General features: G+C 39.3%; 1 protein-coding gene across 5 annotated transcripts in view; it reads right to left on the reverse strand.

Annotated features, from left to right (window-relative positions):
- The window catches only part of ROBO2 (roundabout guidance receptor 2), a 400731-nt gene that overhangs the window by 133695 nt on the left and 242952 nt on the right, over positions 1-24084 (reverse strand). For all 5 annotated transcript variants that reach the window (XM_031046916.2, XM_031046914.2, XM_034073045.1 and 2 more), the window contains exons 2-3: positions 11267-11424; positions 9523-9643 (exon numbers count right to left, since the gene is read on the reverse strand). In XM_031046916.2, the coding sequence (XP_030902776.2) occupies positions 9523-9643; positions 11267-11424 (279 nt within the window). The remainder of the gene's footprint in view (positions 1-9522; positions 9644-11266; positions 11425-24084) is intronic.

Here is a 24084-nt window from a genome sequence, read left to right on the forward strand (position 1 = left end):
AAAATTCACACAGATGTAAATGGTACCAGATACTGACTCAGGCAGTTTGTCTTGACAAATACAGAGATGAGTTTATGGGTTGGCTGTCCATGTTTACTGTACAATAATAATAGTATAGCATTAAAATAACATTGATAACATTGCAAAATCAAACACACAGTACCTCAGCGCCAGAACTAAGGCTCTCTGTGAGCCCTTTAATCACTCCCTTCCTATCTATGCCTTATGGGACCAGCTGCAATTATATGATGGCACACTATTTTTTTTCCCAAACATCTTTAGGTTCTTGGTATTCATTTAGTGAGCAGGTGTTTAATATTTTACTATAGTTGTTCTGTTTAGCGGGTGGCCTCCTGTCAGACTACTCAAACTTCACTTCAAAGGCAGAATTATTCATTTCCTCATGACCTCCACTGCACCCATCTTAATGTTTTATAAACAATTATCTTATTTTCATAGCTCCCCTCTGAGGCGCAATGGAGAGCTAAGAAAGCACGGCAAGAAGTATCTGCTAAATTTTCATGCTCAACCTGAAACACAAAACTGCCCCTTTTTTGGGGGGGAGGGGAGGAAATTTGGCATTAATTTTTATTTCAGTTGCAGTTATTAAAATGTTCATCACTTGTAGAAATCAGAATATTAAGTCAGAAAATAAGGAACACAAAACCACCTGTTAATAATTATGTAAATGAGTGACCGCATCACATAGGAATTCCATGATACGAGCAGAGGGACTTATTGGCAGGGAAAACAAATTTTGTCAGCAGAAGAACAGACATGCTCAAGAATCTATAGCACTTTTCCAGATGCTCGAGATAAAAACATGTCTAATGGGCAGAGATTCTTCCACCCAGTTATCCCATTCCAAGCCATTGCTATTATTCTATTCCTAGTCCTGCCCAGGACCTGCAGGTTCCATTAGTGTTTGAGTAAGTAAATTCAGTTCTAGTCTCTCTCTTCACCTTGAAGTCTGTCTTTATACCCTGTGTCAAGTCTGTGTACAAGTCACATATAACCTTCACTACAGCTCCTTGTTCTGAGTGTTCTTCATCAGGTTTTTTCTTCCGTGTATGTACTTTCCTGACCCTTCCCCAGCTCCAGCTAGGTTTGCTCCTACCCCCACCTATGTGTCTTTGCCAGCCTGCGACAGTGCTTCAAGCCCTTCTTCATTCCAGCTGCTGGCTGTGCCAGATGTTTCGAGCTGATGACTTCTTTCTTATCCCCGATTTGTCTGCTCCTAGACCAGAATATTGCTTTCCACAATATTAACACAAGAAGAATTGGTTGAAGTAACCAAGCATCATCCCAAGAGAATGACAGCAGCAGGAGTGCAGTGTAGTCGCAGGAAAATGAAGTTCATTTCCCAAGCTCATTAGACCTGCATTCTACCTTGTCTCTCTGATGTATGAATTGATGATTTATTCTTTGTTTAGGCAGGTGCATATTTGGCTAAATTTAGTGAAAAATCTTTGGACAAGCAAAGAAATTGCATCTCTGGCATAGTGTAGGTATTTCCCATCAAATTGTAGGTCCCAATTATTCAATATGAAGGTCCCATGTTTTTCAGGACAAAAAGCTACCTCCATTCCTCTCCTTCAAATCCTTCTCCACTTCCCTCCAAACACCACTTTCACCTCAAAATTGCAGGAGCTTCAACATTCTTAGGAAAGAATTATTTTGCTAATTAAAACAAAATAAAAATTCAGTTTTCGAATCCAGCTTGGGATTTTTTGGATAAAGCCTTTGAGTTTGACAAACTTATTAAAACTGGACAAAGTAACAGAAGTATTAGTTGCTGACCTTAATGCTAGCAGTGCACTTGGCCTGGCTGTAATTATGTGGATCTAGAATGGAATATCTTAATGAAGCTTTATGTAAGTTTACAACAGTATCTTATTCTCAGCTTCTCTCCTAAGAAGAGCTCAGACCAAACCCTGCTCTGAGCTCATACAAAGCACACTCTATATTTTCATATTTGTTTTTCAAGAGATGATCCTACACCAAGAAATTTAGATCCAGATCGGCATCCTCGTAGGTGATTTAGAGACCCTGGTTCATCCACACTGAATTTAAATAACTCTGCATGTGCCTGTATGTTGGCTTAGTCTGCATACAAAAAGGATTTTAGACCATATTTATAAAAGCTGCCTGTAAACAGCTAAGAAACTAATGTATGCATGTTTATGAAATTGCTACTTGTGGCTGTAAATCCTTCTACACAGGAGATTAGAAAATGAATTCCTATCACATTTTTAGGAGAACCCAGCTGATAAGACAGGAAATGGCCCAAAGGTCATTAGGTAAATCACTTGATTCCACATCAAGGATTTGATGTATTAGGAGTATACACACACATTTGTTTCAGATCAGCTTCTCAAACTGTGTATTTCCCAAACCAGTTAAGAAATTGCTAGAAAATAAATAGCTATGTAAGTACAGATCCCAGTTGGCAAGGACATGCAAATACCAATAACTGTTCTTTCCATTTTTCCCTCATCTCTGCATTTTATATGGGATGAATCAGGAAAGAACAAGTTCTCTCTCATGTTGTTTCCTGGATTTGTATTGCTCAGACAACCCTGTGAATATGTCCAATAGCTAATTATACAGCTATAAAGTGATCAGAGTGAATGCCATTGCCAATGCAATTAACATTCTTTATGTGAGATTAACTGGATTTGAGTCACCTGCATAACTTGCTTACAATGTTAATCTCTCAAGAGACAGAGCGCTGCTTGCCCAAGCATGCTAAATAAAGGTTTCTTCATGCAGCCAGATCAAATTTAGTTTCAGAGCTAAACTTGAGAAAAATTATTTGTCTTTTTTCCTCCTTTGAAATGGTTTGCCCATAAATAAAGCCTTGTGGTATAATTAAACATTGTTACTCTGTCAACAGCATTCAGAACACAATATATTTGAGAAACAAGAAGAAAGGGCAATAAATTAAAATCATAGACATATATAAAAAATTTAATATAGCTATTTTATAAGCTTTCACTGAGTAAATAAAGTACCTACTTCCCAGACTTTCTCTGATGAATATTAAAAATCTTTGAGGAGAACTATAAAATAGGTCACGGTTATATGTCATGTCAACCGGTTGTGCTATTACTAGTGTGACCTTTATAACTTCAGAATAAACTTTGCTTGCAGTTATAAAAGAGGATTGTTAATGCAATCTGGACACACACTTACAATCTGTTGCAGTGCTTGAGATCTGCACTGCAAGAAAACCTACAGAACCGATCCTAACCAGAAACACAAGAAAATCCTTTCCTTGCTTTGGGTGCTGACACAAGTTAACCCCAGAACTCAATTTTTCCTCTATTTAACAATTGGTCTGAGCAACAGTCTATTAGAGAGGCTCAGATGACCTTCAGTTGTATTATTGCCCTTTCTCTGTTCCTCAAAAAGTTAGACAGCCATATATGGGACCTCAATCTAATTAAAATGATCCTTAATATATTTTCTCTGCTGAGGCAACTGCCAGAGTAAAGGATTTGATGGTCCCCATAATGTACAGGCTCAATCTGATTTAGAACTGTTTTCTCTGTCTTTGGTGGGAAAAAGCATAGGGGCTTTTTAACTGTTTTTGTGTTCTAGAAAGAAGTATTAAAACACAAATTAAAATGCTTTGGGGAGGAATTTAATTGTAAATGGTTAAAAATAAAAGCTTTTTTCACACAGTGTTCTGAAGTCAAGAGAAAAAAGAAAAGAAACACTAGATGGCTGGAAGTACATTTCACTTCAGAATGCTGTCAAGAGCTTAGATACTTCATTAACTGCAACACGGTCTGGATAAAGTAAAGCTTTCTTCCAAAAATGAAGATGTGAAAGAAGACATGATATTAGGATTACCCTGAATTTACCTATGTCAGCCAAATAAATGAAAATACAATTGCAAAAGCAAATGGTTTGATATTTAAAGACATTTTTCTACTGCCTCTTTTTAGGTACTTCACCATTTTTCATTTGAGAAATTAGCACTCCTGTAGACATTTTAAACTTCTACACTTTAAGCGGTACTCAAGATGTAATGAGATTGTACAGTAAAGGTATGGAGCACGGTTAAGAGGCACATACAAAGTAGAATGATTTTTCTCAACTGTTAGTGTTTTCCTCCTTTCATACACATCTCTGTGTTAATTTCGGGTTTTACTGAGCATTACATACGGATTTTGGAGACCAAATTCTTTTACAACTGGTCAGCACCTGTAGATAACAAATACTGCTGTGCTGTTTTTGATTGGGGTAGAGTTAATTTTCTCCATAGTAGCTAGTATGGGGCTATGTTTTGGATTGTGCTGAAAACAGCATTGATAACACAGGGATGCTTTAGTTAATGCTGAGCAGAGCTTGCACAGAGCTAAGCTCTTTTCTGCTCCTCGCCCCACCCCACGAGTGAGTAGGCTGGGGTTGCACAAGGAGCTGGGAGGGAAAATAGCCAGGGCAGCTGATCCCAACTGACCAAAGGGATGTCCCAGACCATAGAATGCCATGCTCAGCATATAGAGCTGGGGGAATAAGGAAGAGGAGAAAATTCAGTTATGCTGTTTGTCTTCTCAAGTAACCAGTAAGCATGATGTAGCCCTGCTTTCCTGGAGATGGGTGAAGCCTCGCCTGCTGATGGGAAGTGGTGAATTAATTCTTTGGGCTGCTTTAATTGCATGCACACCTTTTGCTTTAACTATTAAACTGTCTGTACCTCAATCAGTGAGTTTTCTCACTTTTATCTTCTGAATCTCACCCCCATGCCACCAGGAGGATAATGATCAGGAGACCGGTGCTCAGTTGCTGGTCGAGGTTAAATCTCAACAACTGCGAAGTCAAACTGGCTTATTGCAAACTGCCACATGTACACTACAACTGAAAATACAAGGATTTGAAGAAAAACAGGAGGAGCTTCGCTCTGAAGGACAAAATACACACTTCCAATTTATCTCTCTTGAACTGTGAATGTATACCCAGTTTTGGTAGATTTTCCATGTAACTGGGAAAGCTTCTGGGACTAATCTCCATGATATGGTGGGACAAGTCCCTGATATGGCCTTTCCTGTAGTCAGAGCTCAGGAAAGTAGAATGTGGCACAACATCTTCTTTAAGGGATTTTTGGACTTTTTTCCTCTAACATCATATCATCCTGGCATACTTTTCCTGGAACTATGGTATCTCTTTCAGCTGGAACTATGATATCTCTTTCGGCCTGACAATGTCTAGAGAACATCAAACACAAATACTTCTTCAAGCATCAGACAAAAATACCCCTTGATCCCACAGGACCTTATTAACTGAAAAAAGGTTCAGGTACCAAAGCAGAAATCAAAGATTAATCCAAAACAATCTTCAATATGTCTGCATTGACATATCTTTTAAGACATTTTTGTACTGTCCTAGTTATGCTTTATATCCTTTTGAGGCTCTTCTAAATATAACTTTGTGCACTGCTTGATGCCAGCCTCTTGAAGTTGATATATTAAGGCTTTTTTCATTGATTTCACTAAGCTTCAGAATCAATATACAAGATATACCTTTGTACATTTTCTTCAAACATACCATTTTAAGTCCAAAGGAAAAAAAAACAAGAGTCTGAAATAGTTAAAACAACTTGAAAAGTTATCTGAGAATAGTGCAGTAGTATGACAAAATGATAAAAGCTTAACTTAAACAGTAATTCTTTATTTAATTTTTGGCCCTATATTTTGTGTTTACAAAAAAAGCTTTCTTACAAATTGGAATGAAACTGTTTCTGGCTGGCATCTTGCTTTAATTCTGTTCTGCCAAAGGCTATAGACCCAAACACAAGCAAAGCAGCCTAATATCTGTCACTTACACGTCTGAATTTGGCCTTTATAATAATGCAGCCATAAAGTACCATGCTACCTCTTTTTGTGAATGTTAGGATAGATTAGTTATTAACTTCCTTTAAAGGCCAATTTGGACTGCAACAGACCCTGTCTTCTTGCTTTAATCCATGACTACCCCTTGGAGTATCATAAAAGGCAAAAAGTATCACGAATGCTTGACAGCAAAGACTAACATACTGTAATGCATCATTGCCACTATTCACAACACCAGGATAATTTTTTGGAAGCACTACTTATATCATCAGTTTTGTTTGTGATATTTTACCGTGAAAGTTTGGCAATTTTCTGCTGGAAGAAGAAACACGACTTGGGAACAAAAGAAACACAATCTGCACTGACACTGAAAGTAGGCTGTTAGCAGCAACTAAATGTTGAAAACTAGGTTTCTGGTGCACTTGGGGTTGACAAATACAATACTCATTCTATGAAAGTTCTACATGTATTATCCACAACTGTCTCTTAGCAATAATTCCTATTGAATGGGTACCCAGCCAAGTGGCTACATTCTGCACATGGCAAACTTTCAATTTTATCTCCTTCTTCTTTCCAAGATAGTTTCTTATTGCCCATGTATTTTATTGTTTCTAAACTCAGGAAAGGTATAATCTTTTAGGCTAGGCTTCCATGCTGTTCCCCTTGGGCCACCAATTACTGCCACACTGACTCAGTTTTTCCAGAGGCAGTACCTCAAGCTAAATTTACTGCACAGGAAGCCAGAGATCTGTCATGAATCACATGTAGAAATTAACTTCAGCTATTACAGAAAAACTTGCAAAGCCAAAAGTAACAAGTGGCCGATTCCTGGAAAGGTTTGTAAACTAGCATGAAAGTTCCTTTTCCTACAGAGTAGTGTGTTTACTAAGGACTTCTTCAGATTATGGAAAGGTTTTGGGGGTTCTCTATTTGGAAAATCAACAGAAACATTAATAATTAGCTACTTTATACACATTCCTCTCCAAAATCAGCACCAGCTGTAGGCTTGTCAGCCACTTTGCTGCATTCTCTAAGTCTCTTACTTAGCTAAGAGATCTTCATTTTAACTTTAAAGCCCATTTTCAAATCTCTTCAAAACAGTTAAAATTGCGCACATGAATAACATATAAGTATTATGATATTTTTAGCATAGTATTCCCATGTTCCTCAAACCTGTGAGTCATCTTAGAGGAAGGCGCTGGACTTAACAAATGACCTGTAGCTTTGCCAGCATTCAGTGAAGTCTATCTGAACATGCACAGTCAATCTGATGTTTCCCAGAGTTACTGGATTTATTGTGCATGCTGAGACTGATTGGACTGTCTTGTAGATAAGTTGCTTCCTGGAAAACTCATGGATAATGCTCTCCAGCGCACTGTGCATGCACCCACTCACCCACTAGCTGTTGCCTGGAGCCCAGGAATGGAATACAACTGTTCTGCTCGTGGAAGGCAAAGCCAAGTCACTTCATATCATACAGGGCAGACCAGAGATAACCTCTGCACATCTATCCAGTGAGCCCAATACATCAGCATGGAGCTTCAGGGCTAGGTGGCACCCAGGAAATGGGCACAGGATAGTCAGATTGGCTTGTCAAACAGCAGATAATGACCTGAGTGCCTGCCTTCCACATGCTATACTTGTACAGGGAAAGGAAGATAGGAAGGCAATACCTAGGTCGAAGGGGAATTTTAGATAGGAAGATACCCAGATAGGAAAGGAATTTAAAATACAATTTTCTTCAAGCAGCCTAACATAATTATGAAGAATTAAAATACCTAATTTCATTTATTGCTGATTTTCCTCACTATTTACAAATTAGGGTTAGGTTGTATTTTAAGAGTTGATTGCTATGATTAAATCCTGCAAAAAAAAATCAGAACATTGCAATTGGCTATGTATTATTTTACATATCAAGACAAATCTAATGTTTTTTGTAGCTCTGCAGGATATGAAATTACATGCATATTTCATTTTTTATTCCTACAGTTCAATGCTTTTTAACAAATTATTTTCTTAAGCATTTCTTAAGGCTTTATAGTTTAGGACTGCAATCTGCTTGCTATCCACAGGGAGTATTAACAGAGATTATCAGTACTTAAACTGATGAAGAAGATATGTCATGTCTCTTTTACATTTGTAAAAAGGCACATCTTCAACAGATGGGCTGCAAAGGACATAATAATTTGACAGAGATCATTTCTGTGTTGGGTTTGTTTGTGCTTTTTTTGCAAAGTATACTAGTTCTGCCTTTGAAAGTCCATGAACCCACAACAAACTAAGGTGAACGGAAGCTTTTACAGCCTTGTAATGCTGGAAAGCAGCAAATCCCCATTCATCCACAGATCTTGTCTAGGAGAAGCTTTCCTATGCCTTTTGAATACCATAATATGTTTGGGGTTTTTTGAAGTGGACAAACAAATGTTGAATTGCCCATAAATACAAGCACAGACAGCACCATGTGACCAGGTTTTTCAGTGCACCATATCAGGCAGAAGGGAAAAAAAACAGGAGCATCTGCTTGAGAAAGGACCTTAGGGTTTCTATGGAAAGTCTTACTAGGATTACAAGCAGTCTTGTTTGGAATTTTAGTATTCTATCAAGGATATCAAAAAGCTTGTAGCAAGAGGCAACATTAATGCTTTCTCTTTCTCTTTTTTATCCCTGTATGGGTTTTCTTTAGCTGTGAGGGATTTTTTCCTTATTGATTTTCTTCTCTTTGCTCAAGACCTCTTGACTAATTCCTGCACACCCACAGCTAATGGTAAATAGAAATGTCATGACTGCGGGATGTACCACAGCAGGAAAGAAGGCTTGTTTCTTTCCCAGTTGTTGGCAGGATGGATCCAGCTCTAGGTTCAGTATTATTCTATTCTTGCTGCAGACCCTAACCATAGTGCAAATGTTCCTAACAACTTCTTGTCTTGCCCATTAGGTCTGGAAGTTCTTTCATGCAGGAAGCCTATTCTATTTTGATTCATTCAGGAGCACCAAACCCTAAATGATGCCCTGGCTTGCAGGATGAAAAACTGTTTCATGCCCTTTAAAAGGAAACAAATACAGAAGTATCTCTATATATTAAAAAAACTGATCTCGGGGTTTTCTCCAATGACTTTTTACTGATCAATTGAGCTCTTCTGTGCTCTCCTACAAAGGTTTGATTTCACAGTCCCACAGCAATAAGGAATTATTCAAATAGGCAACGCTGATCCAAATCTCTGGCAAGCAGGCATTTACCAACCATATTAGAAGTAGCTTAATTACATTTCGTGAGGGAGAGCATTGTGTTCTGCACTACCGTCTCTGACTGTATGCACGCCACCTATTCAAGGCCCGCCTGGACAAGTTCCTGTGTGATGTACTCCAGGTTTCCCTGCTCTTGCAGGGGGGTTGGACTAGATGATCTTTCGAGGTCCCTTCCAACCCTTGGCATTCTGTGATTCTGTGTGACCTCCAAGTAGACTGAAACTGTGTGCTGAGAAAGAAAATGTTGAGCCATCACAGCTCCATAATTACAAACTGCAGCCTTTGAAACCTGGTCTTCTGCAGAAACTATGAACTACATCTGAAGCAGTACTATTGCATTTTGTTAACCTTGTTTCGCTGCCTGTTTTGATGAGTCACCTAGTTCAATCAGGTCTATGACATTTGTAGTGAAATGAAACAAAATCTTAAGTTAATTTACCAAAGACAGTCAGCTCGGCTGGATCGCTGTCTCGCTCCCCCACGATGTTTGTGCCAACACAAGTGTACATGCCAGCATCACTTTTTCTTGTATTGGAGATCATCAGCTTCCCACCACGTATCTGTTTCAAAACAAGGAATGTATTTTTAACTTCAGGTAAACAAACAATACCATCAAAATGTTGCCTTCTCAGGCAGCAAGTTCTAAAGGCTAAGACTAAGGCATTTCAAAATTTTGTTTGTAAATATATGTATAGCTTTAAAATTATAATCCTATATACTTAAATGCCTTTACACTGTTACAGAAGACATTTTATCCTACTGACTGGTTTTAACTGCATTTCAGTTTTTTCCTCCGTTTTCATTAAATGCTTTGCATTTCAAAGATTACATTTCTTCCTCTATGGCAATGCAAAGTGCTTATAATTTGTTCATGATGATATGCAAAGCACTCTTGACATCTCCCTCAAGAAAAAGGCAATCTTACTTAGTTTTATTTAGTTCTTTCCTTTTTCACTGGTGTCTGAGCAGTTTCTTTGTTCACTGATTAAGACAGATTTTCTCTTTTCCTTGATTCAAACAGACTGAACCTAGCCCAAAATGAGAATTCACCTGTCTCCCAGAAGACTAAACATTTTCCTGGCCTACAAAGGGTGCTTGCAGAGTGAAAGAGCAGAGTACCTGAAAGCAATAAAGTAATACATTTGCAGCTTGTGAAGTCACAGACAGTGTCAAAAGTTACTCGGGTGCTTCACAATAAGCTAAGAATATATAGCCAAAGAAACCAGAGTCCAGGAATAATAACCATTCCCTGTCACTCTTCCTTTCTCTACTCTTGAGTAGGCCCTAGCAGAGACAGCCCGGCCCACAAATAGCAACAACTTAGACTGTTTAGCTTCAAATACCTCCTCAGGCATCCAAAGCAATAAACAAGCTTCTCAATAGTACTTCCATACCAAATAAGGTCAGCACTGAACGAGCTACATGTCATTACGTACAATGTAAAACTTTTTTTTAATGAATATTAATAGTATTAGCATTTCAAAATTAGGAATTAATTGTCCCCACACCCTTAATTTAGTCAATTTGCTTGCATAAACCACGACAATTTCTAATCACTTGATAAGTTAGGTATTTCTGCTGGATCCTTTTTTGTTCAGTACATAGAATGAACTGTCACAGAATTCAACCAGTGTTACTTATTTACTCAATTCTTAATCAGGAGCAACCATTCTTTAGATGATAACTTTAGCTTTTATTTAGAATACACACCCCAGTTACTATACTAAATAAAAATACTTGATCCTAAGCTGTTGGTTTTCCCCATAGAGTATTTGTGTACCTCATACATATGACTGATTATATCTTTAAAACACCTCCCTTATATAAGGTTTGATACTCTCACTGAACTGAGATCTCATTTCAATGAACTGAGATATAGAAAAGGTAAGGCCAAATAGATCAAAGACATCCACTGTGTCCTCCATCTAACAGAGCACCTTATATAACAAAATCTACAGCTCTAATGGACCTCCTTTACAATGGTTATACAAATCAGACCTCAAAAAGTGCAGGTTGGAGACCCAAACCAGCAGAAATGAACAACCTCTCCCCTTCATCTGGAAAGCTTGGAGAGGCAAACTGTAAAGACTAATGACTAAAAGGCCATAAAGTTCTGCTGCACTCAGCTGTGAGGCTTCAATGCAGGCCCTGCCTCTATAGACAAGCACCAGAGTTATACTCACACTGATCCGCTCTTCTCTGTCATCAATGCGGACTTTATCTTTCTTCCAGTAGATTGTAGGCTCAGGGTGTCCACGAGGTGGTTGGCACTCCAATATGGCAGGCTCTCCGGCTGCCACCACAACATCTGTAGGGTTTTGGCGGAAGTCATCCCGTAGCACTAATGCAATAAATGAGGGAAAGAAGAACAAAATTACTAGAAGTGATGCCATTGCAAGTGGGCGAAAAAAACACATGCAGGTACACGTAATATTATACAAACAAGCCGTAATCATTACTAGGTGATGACTTTGCATCCTGTATTTACTGTAAAAGATGCCAGAAAAGAAGTTTGTGAGGAATGACCATTTGTCCAATGGAAGCAGATTTCACATACATGGGGTTTTTCCCTTTTTCTCCAGATAAGAACACTGATCTGCGTTTATATTAGACTTGCAACACCCATGACTCTTTTTAACCTTGACAGGGTCACTTCCCACACCTGCAAAACTAGCATTGCAAGCCTGATGTTGAGTTCTTTTCATAACAGAAAACAACATGCTGAATATCTGGCTTGCCTGGATTTCCAACTCAGCATAAGCTAGGTGAAAAAATGATGCAACTAATGCTGAACTGTGGAGTTACACCTTGATGAAGAGTACTGTTGTTACTACTGTTATTACTGCTATCACCAAATGCATGCCAAAGAGACCACCAGTTCTAAAAGCTGTCAGAGAAATCAAGCTGATGGTAACGTAATTCCAGCATATTTAATTTTTCCTTTTGTTTTTTTTTTTTTTAGTTTTAGTATTTCTGCAACTTTGACCAGTGCTGCCCCAAGACATCGAAAGAAAAGAGCATTTAAATCACCAAGCTGTCTGGGAACTAAATTAGGCAACACAGGACAGATTCTTATGTAAATCAGGCTTCTATTAAGAAGGATTAGGTCCAGCTAGCTGGCTTCAGTGTGTTAAAATAATATCCACTCCATCGTCATTCTTCTGTGTGTGTCCTAGTCTCTAGGTTAATTGACATTCTTATAAACATAAAACTGAAAATAGCTCTAGATGAGCTACTGAAATAGAATTTAGGGCATTTCTCCTCCTTGAATTTCAGCTGTGTATGGCTTTCATTACAGCTTTAAAACAGTTCTCGCCCTTAATGGAACGGGGGCCCTCTGAGAAATTAAAAAACACTGTATCCTAGTGAAGGGGGCAAGTCAAGAAGAGTTCATCAGAAATTGCTCAGTCTCATTTCATAAGCAGAGATAATTTACTGCTTTCAATGTTAATAAAATGTGCCCCATTTTAACATTTGGAACTGAATATTTTTCTGTTCTGTAATAAGCCAGAAGAAAATATGATTAATGCATACAAGAATTGGTTTCTGAATGGGCTGAGGTGAGAGGGCTGTATATATGTAGCACTCAAAATGACATAGGAAGTAACTTTTATTGTTCCCCATTTTGGGATACACAGGTAGGTCCCAGAGGAAGGAGGGAATTAATTGGAAGTTAATTCCTTTTCTAACACATGAAAAAAAGATTGATTGCTCTTGAAGTATAAAATAAAAGTGACAGGACACAACTGGCAACAAATGCAGCTCTGGCAAGAGCCACCAGACTTCCTCGGTGATATACCCAATTGATATATTTTTTTCCAACAGATTAATACAAATTACTTATACACTTCTGTTTTGCAATAATCAAATTGTTAGAAATTGAATTATAGAGCTTCAAGATGAAAGAAGAAACTTTGACTGAACAACACTGAAACAGTATGCTGGAGATCATGGGCTGCTGGCTATCTGGCATTATGCAAACACAAGAAAGTTCATATCACAGGAATTTCAGCGAAAGAACAACAAAAAGAAGCATTACAAAATCACATATTTTAGGAAGCATCTTCATACATCTCTGTGATCACTATCAAACCCGGGAAGAAAAAAATCCTAGACAATACTATGCCCTCTTTCATATAACTGGCCACTGTATAAATATCTTTTTCCATTATTTTTACCCACAAAAGAAATATTATTTTTACTGGTTTCATTCTTTGTACAATTACAGAACTTCAGTGAAAATCCATTAGTGGAACATTCCCACAAAATCAGCAGATCCCACAACATAATGACTTTATATACTCCTGTCCCCTAACCCCTAGCAGCAACACTAAGGAAGGCATTTTCTTTGAACGTTTCTCACTGCTTTATGAAGCTGACAAATACAGTTTCTTGGGGTGATACACAGTAAATTACATTAACTTTCTCTGAATCATCCCAGCAACTGTGTAAGGTTCCAATCAGCCTCAGAATATGAGGCTAAGAGGTGATTTGATTTTATCACATTCCTTTACCCAAGTCTTACTGCAAATCTGGCTTGAATGGAAGACAAAATTGATGCTACAGGGTTTACTTAATCTTGCTCTGTACCTCAGCACATATATGAATCTTGAATAAATATATCTCATCATTTCCATCTAAAGCATTCTGAGTTTTGGAGAAAAACAAAAATGGCTGGAGGAAAATGAAATAGGGGGGAAATAAAGCAGGGACAGAAAGACAAAGATAAGAAAAAATGTGCGGAATATAAATGTAAAGAGAGAAAACAACTTGGAGGGGAAGAGGGGGAACACTGTTATTTAGGGAGAGTGAAAACAAAAAGGTAAAGGAAGGAAAAGAGTAAGAATAAAAGCAGAGAGAAAAGCAAGGTAAAGAGCAGAAGGAATAGGCTGTCACTCCTGTGATTCTGTGCTTTTAATGGAATATAACAACACTGATAGAAAGCACAGATGTTAATCTGATCAGCACACCCATCCCAGCACACCCAAACATCACCCCGAGACAGAAGGAGCAGAGAAGATGAAGTACGTGAACTGGCAACTTTGGCTGTCCCACTCCAGTGGCACAGAAAGCCACAGATGAAGGGAGCATCAACTGGAAGTTGAGTTCACACTTATTAGCACACAGTAAATGGAAAAGCTGCAGCACCGCTTAAGGCATTCACCATATCTAATGGCACAATCGTCTGTGAAAACAGACAAAATGGTTGAGAGCTGCAGAATATTCCTCAGCCAATTATCCACAATTGCTGGATACTTCCAAATAGCTAGTAGGGCTGAGCAGATCTCCCTCTCCACATAGTGGCAAGAGGCTTTTGTTCACTTGAGAAGCCAGCCCTACCCTTAGGGCCCTCTTGGTAGTGCACAAATATTAACATTTTAAAAGTCCAGTACAAGTGACAGGGTCCATTTTCTGTCAGGCCCCTCTTCCTCATACCATGTTCTTATTTTCCTTTATTCCAATTTTAACATAAGTTACACAGCTCCCTTTGTGCTCACATGGGTGTTATCCTCTATTATCAAGGGACACCAAACACCAAAGAGAATGATGGCTGGCATCCCACCCTGCCTGCCCAGGCTAGGACCCCAGTCTCCTCAAAGAGCCAGACCCTGGAGGCTGCCATGCAGCCCTGACGGTGATGTAGAGGGGAGCTGCTCCACTCTTCCAGCCCCATGGCAGCTCAAATATGCTCACATTTCAATAGGCAAAGCCTCAGAAGGGCAAAAGCTTCCAGATGGCTACACTTCACTGTCTGTAAAGGACAGCTAAACTGTACACACAGCCTCGATGCTGCTGCAGACAAAAGCTAATTAAAGTTTGATCAGTCTCTTTGTAGCTTGAACAAGCTGATGCTGCTCAAACAAGATAGATGTCTGCAAGCTGTCACGGTGGTCTTTAAGGGATGTGAAGTCCTGTGTGGCCATTTACAGGTACCTGTGAGTGCAATCACGGGAAGCAAGTGCATCTCTCAGCGGCAGTGCTGAGATAAACACTTGGAGGCCATGCACCTGCCAGAGACAGGGAGAAAGAGGGAAAAAGAAGTCCCTGCTACCAAGGCAACTGCTTGCCAGCACCTGCCAGCTTAGGACCAAATCCAGGCCCCGGTCAAACTGATGCTCATAAACTGAGGGAATTACATGGAAACTGAATTAATTTCCTTGACAGAGGCTCCAGCAATTTGTTTAAAGGAAGCGGAGATAAAGCTACAACATTTATAGGGTAGGAGGGAAGGTGATGGGGTCAAAATTACTCTAGGCTAGATATCCATGCCTTAATCCTGCTTTCCAGTACAACAGCTTTTGGGTCCTTAGAAAGAAAACATTTTTATAGGATTTACATTTACATGATGATTACAAATAACCATCTGTCTGCTCCTACTTTTTCAATCTGGTCCATGTCCCATGAGCCCCCAGCCTATGGTCAGAGCAACTAAGCTGGAAGGAAGAAGTGGATGCCCGTCAGGAGGCTTTGGGATAATTGCATTCTTCTCCCACCAGCACTCGGCTCTCCACCTCCTCCCCCCAGCGCACAGGGCAAACATCTGAGATTACCATGGATGAGAGAGAGGAAAAGACTATCTTTTTTGCCTTTTTCAATGAATGATAATGTCTTAAAACACCGCTACATCTGTCGTGCTGACTAGAGGGTATAAAGAGATATCGAGTAAATATTTATGTGCTTCTGCAGCTTGGGTCCTGGTAGTTTATCTTCCCCCTCCTCCTCTATATTGTGCTTATCTCAGGGTATTATTATTCTCATATAAAGTTTTTGCAGTTGGTCACCTGCCACATGCAGGTAGATTTCCCCTGATTCAAGTCACCACCCCACAGCATATTCCTAAATCTCCTTTACCACTGCCTTGGCACTCTTCTCCTCTGACATAGTGATATACACGATCAACATGAATTATTATGTCAAATAACTGCCCATATGCCATGCAGTGGACAGATGAAAGGATTATTATTATACTTTAGGTAGCATATGGTGCAGAAGGGTATTTGTATGTATGATCTACTGAAATGGTCCCGGAGCAAGGCAGCACTACCTGAGTGAGGCTGTCACCTGCGAAATGGTGGGACAGCAAAAAACACAAAGGGTCACAGACAAACCTTCTTTGTGAAGAATACTAATATCTTTGAGGATGCTGCTGGCCTGCCTCTTTATTTCAGCAACTGCCTCTATCATATTTTGTATGGAAAATAAAACAATAACTAAAAAAGATCACAACTTAGGCAATAATCCTAGGCAAGACTCCCAGGGATCCTGAGCTCCCTCTGCATGTGCACTGCCTGCTACAAGCTGCCATCTTTCTTTTAAAGAAAGACAATAAGGAACGATACATTTTTTCCTTCTTGTTATTTTTCCCATCCTTTCCCTATATCCTGATACAGATGTTGCCCAGGAGATATGAATGCCAGCTGATTTATCATGACTCAGAATGTTCAGACTGTGCTTTAAAATGAGGCCCCAAACCCACATGGTTAATTTTCAGAGGTGACAGGATATTTTCAAGGAGTCTAGTAGCTTCAATAATGTTTGATTAGTTGGCTACCAGTAATAGTGAGAAAGACAGCAGCAGGGACATATCTGCATCAAGAAACAAAAGAAGGAGAGTATTCTTCCTTGCAGATTCAGCAACTTTCTGTGGCTTCATCCCTTTTTCTCATTCATGGGCTTCCGAACACAGTAACCTGCTTAAGTAGTTATAGTTGAAGTTTCCTTGCTCTTTGTCCTCAGGCCTCAGCAAAGACCAAAATATGGTAAAACCACTCAATTCTGATCCTCCAAACTTCCAACAACTCATGAATTCAGAAACAGACATTTATAGAATTTGGACTTTGTGTTGTGCATTAATGTCTAAACATGAAAGTTAAAACCCTTTCTTCTACACACAGAAACTACTAAACCAGCATGAGCCAACACTGACAAGTAATTAGACAGATTCCAAATGGAATTAGTGGGAGATACTTGGATTTTTTTGCTCTCCTCTCAATTTTAGTCTGAGGTATACCCCAACTAGCTGATTGCACAAAGACCAGGAAAGAAGAAAAGCTTTTTCCTTTCCTGCGTGCAGCACACACTACAAGAATCTGACTACAAAATCTTTCTTCAATAGTTAACTCAATTAAGGCACTGCTGACCTACCTCCCCTTTTACACAATTACACAGGTATACAAATGATAGCTATTACAGACTATTTGCTTCTGTTTTTTTAAAGGCTGCTACTTGTGCTGAATTAAAAGTAATACAATCTGAATACACTTACTGAAAAACTGTATAGTGTCCTTCCCCTTCCTGATTCATTGTGATCACTTGAAAGCAATAAAACATCTCCTATTTTTTTCTGAAATATTTTATTTGACTATTAGATGGCAAGAAGAGTGGATATTTTTCTAATTTGGAACATAACATATTTATATTTAGGCTTCCTGATCAAAACCAAAGTTCTATCACCTGCCTTCACTGCAATGAAGTCCCAACAACATTCTCTCATTTTAAACTCCTGCCTCTTTCCACCAACAAATTCTGAATGCTGCAGTTAACAGTCAGCAATCTCATTACCCATCTGCTATAAATCTTCAAAAGCATCACTGTGTTTTGACAGTCAAGAAAGGCAAAGGGAAGCAATGAACACAACCCAGTATTCTCTATGAATGTAAATATCCTGAAGACCACATTTAAGTAATTTCAGAAATCTAAAGCTATACACCATAATATGTTGAAAAATATTCTCTAGGATACAGAGCAGATTTCTTTTTTCTTGTTCTTAAGGAATAATCACTCTTGATGAATGCACTGCACAGACTGCTAATGCTAACAAGAGACACATTACCAAGACTTTTATTTCATTGAAACTAAAACCTCTACTACTTGCTTAAAAGTTCAGAGACTTTCCACAAGAACTGGTACCATAATTGCAGATGAGCTTTGAAAAATGTGCATGGTCTGCTGTAAGTCTTAAGATTTAACAAGGATCAGGCATTTAACAGTTTACTGGAATAGTTGTTTAATGATCCTTTAAACTCAAGTCTGACGTTAGCTTTTATGTGCTCATCACATACTAAGAAAATTGCAGGCAAGTAACTTTTTTTTTTCCCGGATGGATATCATATGTGAGCTTCAAAACCACCACATCACAACATAAGAAGCGTACTTTCCCTGTCACTCGTATGCCAGCATCCCTTCTTTGCAGCGAGAATATGGGACTATATTTCACCAAAAGCATCAGAGGATTCTTCAAATCACATCAACTATGCTTCTGTCCCAGCAATGCAATAGGGAGTATCATGTTTGGTAAAATACACAGGCCTCCAGAGTCCCTCATAGGCTACTGTCAGAAAAAGGATAAACCAGATTAAACAGACCTCTGCCCTCCTGCAATACAGGAAAGCAAAGGCCTTAGGTTCTAAGAAGCTAAATCAAGCAATAAATCAATACAAACCACAAATCCACTCCAAACCTAAAGGATTTATAAATATATAACCAATTTTCCGAAACAATTATATCCAAAAACCTCAGATGTTACTGTCAGAGACATGAAGAAAATTCAGATAGCAGCTTTTCATTAAACGTTTCAGAAGAGCACACAGAAACTGCAGTGTACATGCAGAGTCCAGCACAGATTCCCCAGGAAGTACAGATTTAATTAGTAAGCTCAGAATCCACAGTATAAAATGTGGTTTACTGTTGTGAGTACAAAAGTAGCATCGCGAGGTACCTGCAGCACTATGCTCAACCTAACAAATCCTATCTAGAGTCTGACACAGCATTGAGCAATTTTATGTTTTCTGTTTCCAAACTGAAGTTGGTCCTCCTGCAACCACTTCAGCTGCTTCAGTCCCCTGGGCTTCCAGTTCAAGCCCAGCCAAAACACCTAACATGTACATGTGCCTTCCATAAAACAAAAGAATAAGAACAGATGAGAATCATGAAAATGAATACAAATGAATGAATATTTCTTGTACGAGAAATATAGAATGTTAGATGCTTCATTTAACCAATATAATGGAGACTGCAATCTCTGAGCTCCACTGAAGTGTGAATAGCCTCTAATAAACTTCTTGTGTACACATGCACAACACATACACAACAGCTGGGATGCTTTCCCATCTTGGCAGGGGGTCACTGCCACATTACTGCTATACTTCAGCCACATTAGGCAAAGCATCAAACAAAATAGGCTGTTGCTCAACATAGGAATTCTCCATCTATTTTTCCATCCCCCCAACCTCTGTGCCTATCCCTGGTCCCTATCAAGCTTTATCTGTTCATTATGAGCTAAACCTCGTCTATTCACTTTTTTTGTGAACAGGATTTTTGTGTTGCTCCCTTCAAAGTCAGGATTGAAAACAAGATATTTGAGCAGACATAGCATGGCACATATTTCTTGATAAGCTTTCATAACTCCATTGCAAGGGCACTGTGAAGCCTCACTTCATCAGACATGGAGCATGAGATGCATACACAGCTGGTATGCAGAACCAGTGGGAGCCATCTGCTGCTTCTTGAATACCTCACTTTCCATCCTGCAAACTGTCCTCATGTCAACAGACCATTTTGGGGTGCTTGCCAGATGCCATTTAAACAGGCCTGCTTTATAGGCCTGGCTGGCCTCATGTCCCCTGTCCCATAAACGGGTATGTCATTGCACACAGGCTTAGCAGTGGCATCTCCTGCTGGACCTGACCCCAGTGTGCCTTCTTTAATTGTTAACCTTCCAAAGGGCTCAACTCTTTACATTTTTAGTACCTGTTCCAGCAAACAGAGACTGGAAACTGGAAAAGCAATAAAAGTGTGTGCATGGCTGTCACTAAGACATGCCCAGGCATTTGAAGCTAATAGAAAATAGGAGCCATGTAAAAGAAGAATTGTGTTTCCCCATGTATCGGGAGTGGGATGGCAAAAGGCTACAAGTCACCAGCATGTGTGCTTAATGCTCCAGTCACATTTGGCACCCCTTCTCCAAGCCTTTAGAGCAAAACCTGACCCCCCAAAACTCCTCTACTGCTTATGATTTTTGTATTATTTTAATGCAATATTGTTTTAATACTCTGCAATAAACTTAAAAAGGATGCATGATCCAAAGACTTTGCTCATTATAACTCCAAGTCTACCATCTCTGAGCAGACATGTTTTAGTTTCAGTGTTCAAGCACTGGGTTTTTCTGAAGTTTCATCATTGGATTCTGCCTTCATAAAAGGCTCCTTTCAAATTTAGCAACAGACCAAAAATGCTAGACTACTTTTTTTCTAGATCATCTTGAACACTGCAGAATAATTTACCTGTCACTTATCATCACAACATTCTGTACAGAATCATAGAATGGTCTGGGTTGGAAAGGATCTAAAGCTCATCCAGTTCCAACCCCTATGTCACAGGCAGTGACACCTCACACTAGACCAGTTTTTCCCAAGCCCTGTCCAACCTGGTCTTAAACACTGCCAGAAATGGAGCATTCGCAGCTTCCTTGGGCAGCCTGTTCCTGTGCCTGAGCGGTGAGCCCTTTCACATAAAGAATTTCTTTCTTATACCTAACCTAAATCTTCCCTGCTTAAGTTTACACCCATTACCCCTTGTCCTATCACTACAATTCCTGATGAAGAATCCCTCCCCAGCATCCCTCTAAGTCCCCTTCAGATACTGGAAGGTTACTATAAGGTCTCCACACATAATGAATTTAAATTCCCAGAGCTCTAAAGACGTAAAGGAGCAACATGATATGTAGACCCTATATTAAATGCTCTTAGGACAGAGTCATTTGAGTTCTGTTGATATGCTACCAACTAGGAAATAATCCACAGACAACCAGATAAAACAGTAATTTTCTATGGTCCAAACATGGAAAGGAAGCCCCAGATTCATGATTTAATGCAAAACAAGGGAGAGACTAGTGTAACTTGCAGGAAAGTTTTTGCAGTTTTGATCTGCTCAAATAACATAAGGAATTATTCTATACTATATAAAATATAACTCTCCCACTTATTTTCAAAGCATAAAAAGAACATAAGAGTTCACATTGCCCTCATCATTATTCACTACATTGTGCCAGAGGAAAGGAAACAAAAATAAAGAAACAGGAGCAAAGACCAGTCGTAATAGCCTGAAGCAGCAATTTTGAAAGGGGAGCTCCAGCATCCAGAGGGAAACCAGCACCTGGATGTCCAGCTCCACCCTCCAGTCACACTATGCTGTGCCTGAGAATCAAAATGACCTTCAGCTGAGTGGTTACTGTTGAAAATACACTGGAATAAGGTTTTGAATTGCAGTAAAGGTGAAACAACCCTTTTTTTTCTAATACCACCTTCACAAAGTGCTATTTCATGTACAACACATTTTGCATAATAGAAAAAAGAACAGTACAATAAAACTAGAAGAACAAAATAAATCCCCCCCATGCCACATGCCCTTATAAACCCTCGGAGATGAACATTCCTCTGGCAGCTCAGTACAAGGGAAAATCTGGGTAGTTATGGATCTGCTGATGGCTTTAAAATAAGAGAAGAATGGCAAACAGCACAAGTCAAATAATTGTGTGTCCTAGACTACAAAGAAGCAATCTCAGATATGCCTGTAAAACAGCCTTTAATGGGTGTGTTATTCAACAGCTGGAGCACCAGCCTTTGCACAAAGGGCTCACATTCCTCTTAAGTGTCTGAAAGATCCCCACAACCAGAGCATAAAACCATTTCCACAATCCTTCTTCGGCTTTTTGTGCCTAAACTATTAGTGCAACAAACCATCCCAGCGCAGTCACATTAATAGCTAAATATTGAAATAGGTATTATTTTAAACAGGAAATTCTCCACACATTTAAGTAATTCATTTCACTGCTCCTTAGTATGGAATTTATCTAGAGACACAGTACCTGTGTTTGTAGCTTCCACAAAAGATTTATGTGCCTTTATATAGTTGCCATCATTCTTCAATTACATTAGAAAACAAGAGGCTATACTGACAAGATAAAATATTCAAGCACCATATGATAGACAACGTATAATATTGAAATAGGCAGATTAGATTATTAGACTAGTCAGGACTGGATAGAGGAAACCTTTAGCTTGCCATAGTATTCACCTGGGATAGATTTTAGGCCAAGTAGTACAAATATTTTCTTCTATGCCAATGGGAAAAAAAAAGGAAAAAGGGAAAAGGAAAAAGGAAAAAATACCACATCCTTAAAGGATTTTTAACCGAGATCTCTTTACTGACCCAGTTCACAGCTCAGATCCATAAGCATCTCAGAGAATGACAAGCTATTACAAACGGAGGAAATAACTAGCCAGGAGAGAATAGTACTACTTAAACCAGATTTTCCACTGAGGAAAATACATTGTTAAACTATGCATTATACTTCCCTATATTTAGAATACGGAATATATAAAATACAATAGCTCATATAACCAGTGCATGCTGTGGGATTTCTCTGGGACCAGGAGAACTGGAAACATTCTGTAGTTTGCTTGTGCAGCTTCAATTAAGGCAAATTGAATTAAACTCTCCCTCGAGGAGGACCTCTGTAGCTCTGCTCCTCCTTTTCTGAACAATTCCAGATGTAGGTGTAGAACATTTTCAGTTTCTCTCTGAAGACTTCCACATGCCTGGCTATGCTGCCACACTCATACAGAGAGATGAGCTTCTGGGGGAGAAAACGTGGGGCACTAAACAATGTTCAGCCAACAGTTGGTACATGTTTGATTTTTACAATTTAATTCTCTTCATCAGGGCTTCCTTCCTTACTTAGCAACAGATGGGTCAGCTGGAAGCAACTCAGAAGAGATGGAAACACTTGTGCTGCTGAACAAATGCAAGTTTAGGAAAATGTCGTTCATAATCACACATTCAGTGGCATTTTGCCTTCTTCCTGGCATATCCAGAATTTATTACCTGCTTAATGACTCTTTTTTGCACTTCCTTTGAGCACCTTTCAATCCAACATACTAGCTAGACTTTCTTCTTGAATGCCACCAGTACCCCGACTTCTGTTGTAAGGAATCCCCAGTGTAGGTCTGCAGGTTCACTGTAGCATTATGAATTGCAGCAATCAGAACTGCCACTCTTGGGGCACACCTCTGGGTCTGGCACATGCAAGAGTGATGGAACTGCAGCAGGTTTAACTGCTGACCACAGCTCATGATTTTCCTCTCTCAAACAGACACTTGCCAGAATGTTCTTCCTCCTGTAGCAGCAGGGTACAGAAGATCAACTCCATTTTACTGAAATTCATGAAAGCTTTCAACCTCTCAGAGGCTTCCCTCACCCCACTAAGTGGCTTTGACTCAATAAAATACATATTGGGTATTTTTAAATAGCAGGTCACAGGGCTACCCTGTGAACAGGAGAGCACTGTCCTAATTCAGCACAACTAACACTTTGCCTAACAGTTTAAAATCTGTTTCTTGCTCTTTTATAAGCAGATGTCTCAGGGCACTGAGCTACAACCTTCCATACTGGCACACATTGATAATATATAGGTAAACAGAATAGATAAACATAAATGCTAAGACTGACATTAAAGCAGGGAACCCAATGTGCAACTGAACTGAGTTCAGTTACACAGTTTCACAGAATCATAGAATTATAGAATAGTTAAAGTTAGAAAGGATCTTAAGATCATCTAGTTCCAACCACCTGCTATGGGTAGAACACCTCACACTAGAACATGTCATGCAAGGCTCTATCCAACCTGGTCTTGAACATTGCCAGGCATGGAGCATTTACCACTTCTTTGGGCAACCAATTCCAGTGCCTTACCACCCTCACAGTAAAGAACTGCTTCCTTATATCCAACCTGAACTCTGCATTGTTCAGGGCCTGAACACCTGAATGTATATCTGAAAGTACAGCATGGACAGCTCTTGCATGGGAATTTACCTGCAACTTCTGGGCATCCAGAAGCCTGGACTGCAAATGTTCAACAGATCACTGTTAGAGTGGGCATGTCAATAGAGCTGGCACTTTTGATTCAAATCTCTGCCAGTCCTTTTTAAAATAATCAGTCCAA

Source organism: Melopsittacus undulatus, chromosome 2 (genome assembly GCF_012275295.1).
Source record: "Melopsittacus undulatus isolate bMelUnd1 chromosome 2, bMelUnd1.mat.Z, whole genome shotgun sequence".
Classification (NCBI taxonomy): Eukaryota; Metazoa; Chordata; class Aves; order Psittaciformes; family Psittaculidae; genus Melopsittacus; species Melopsittacus undulatus.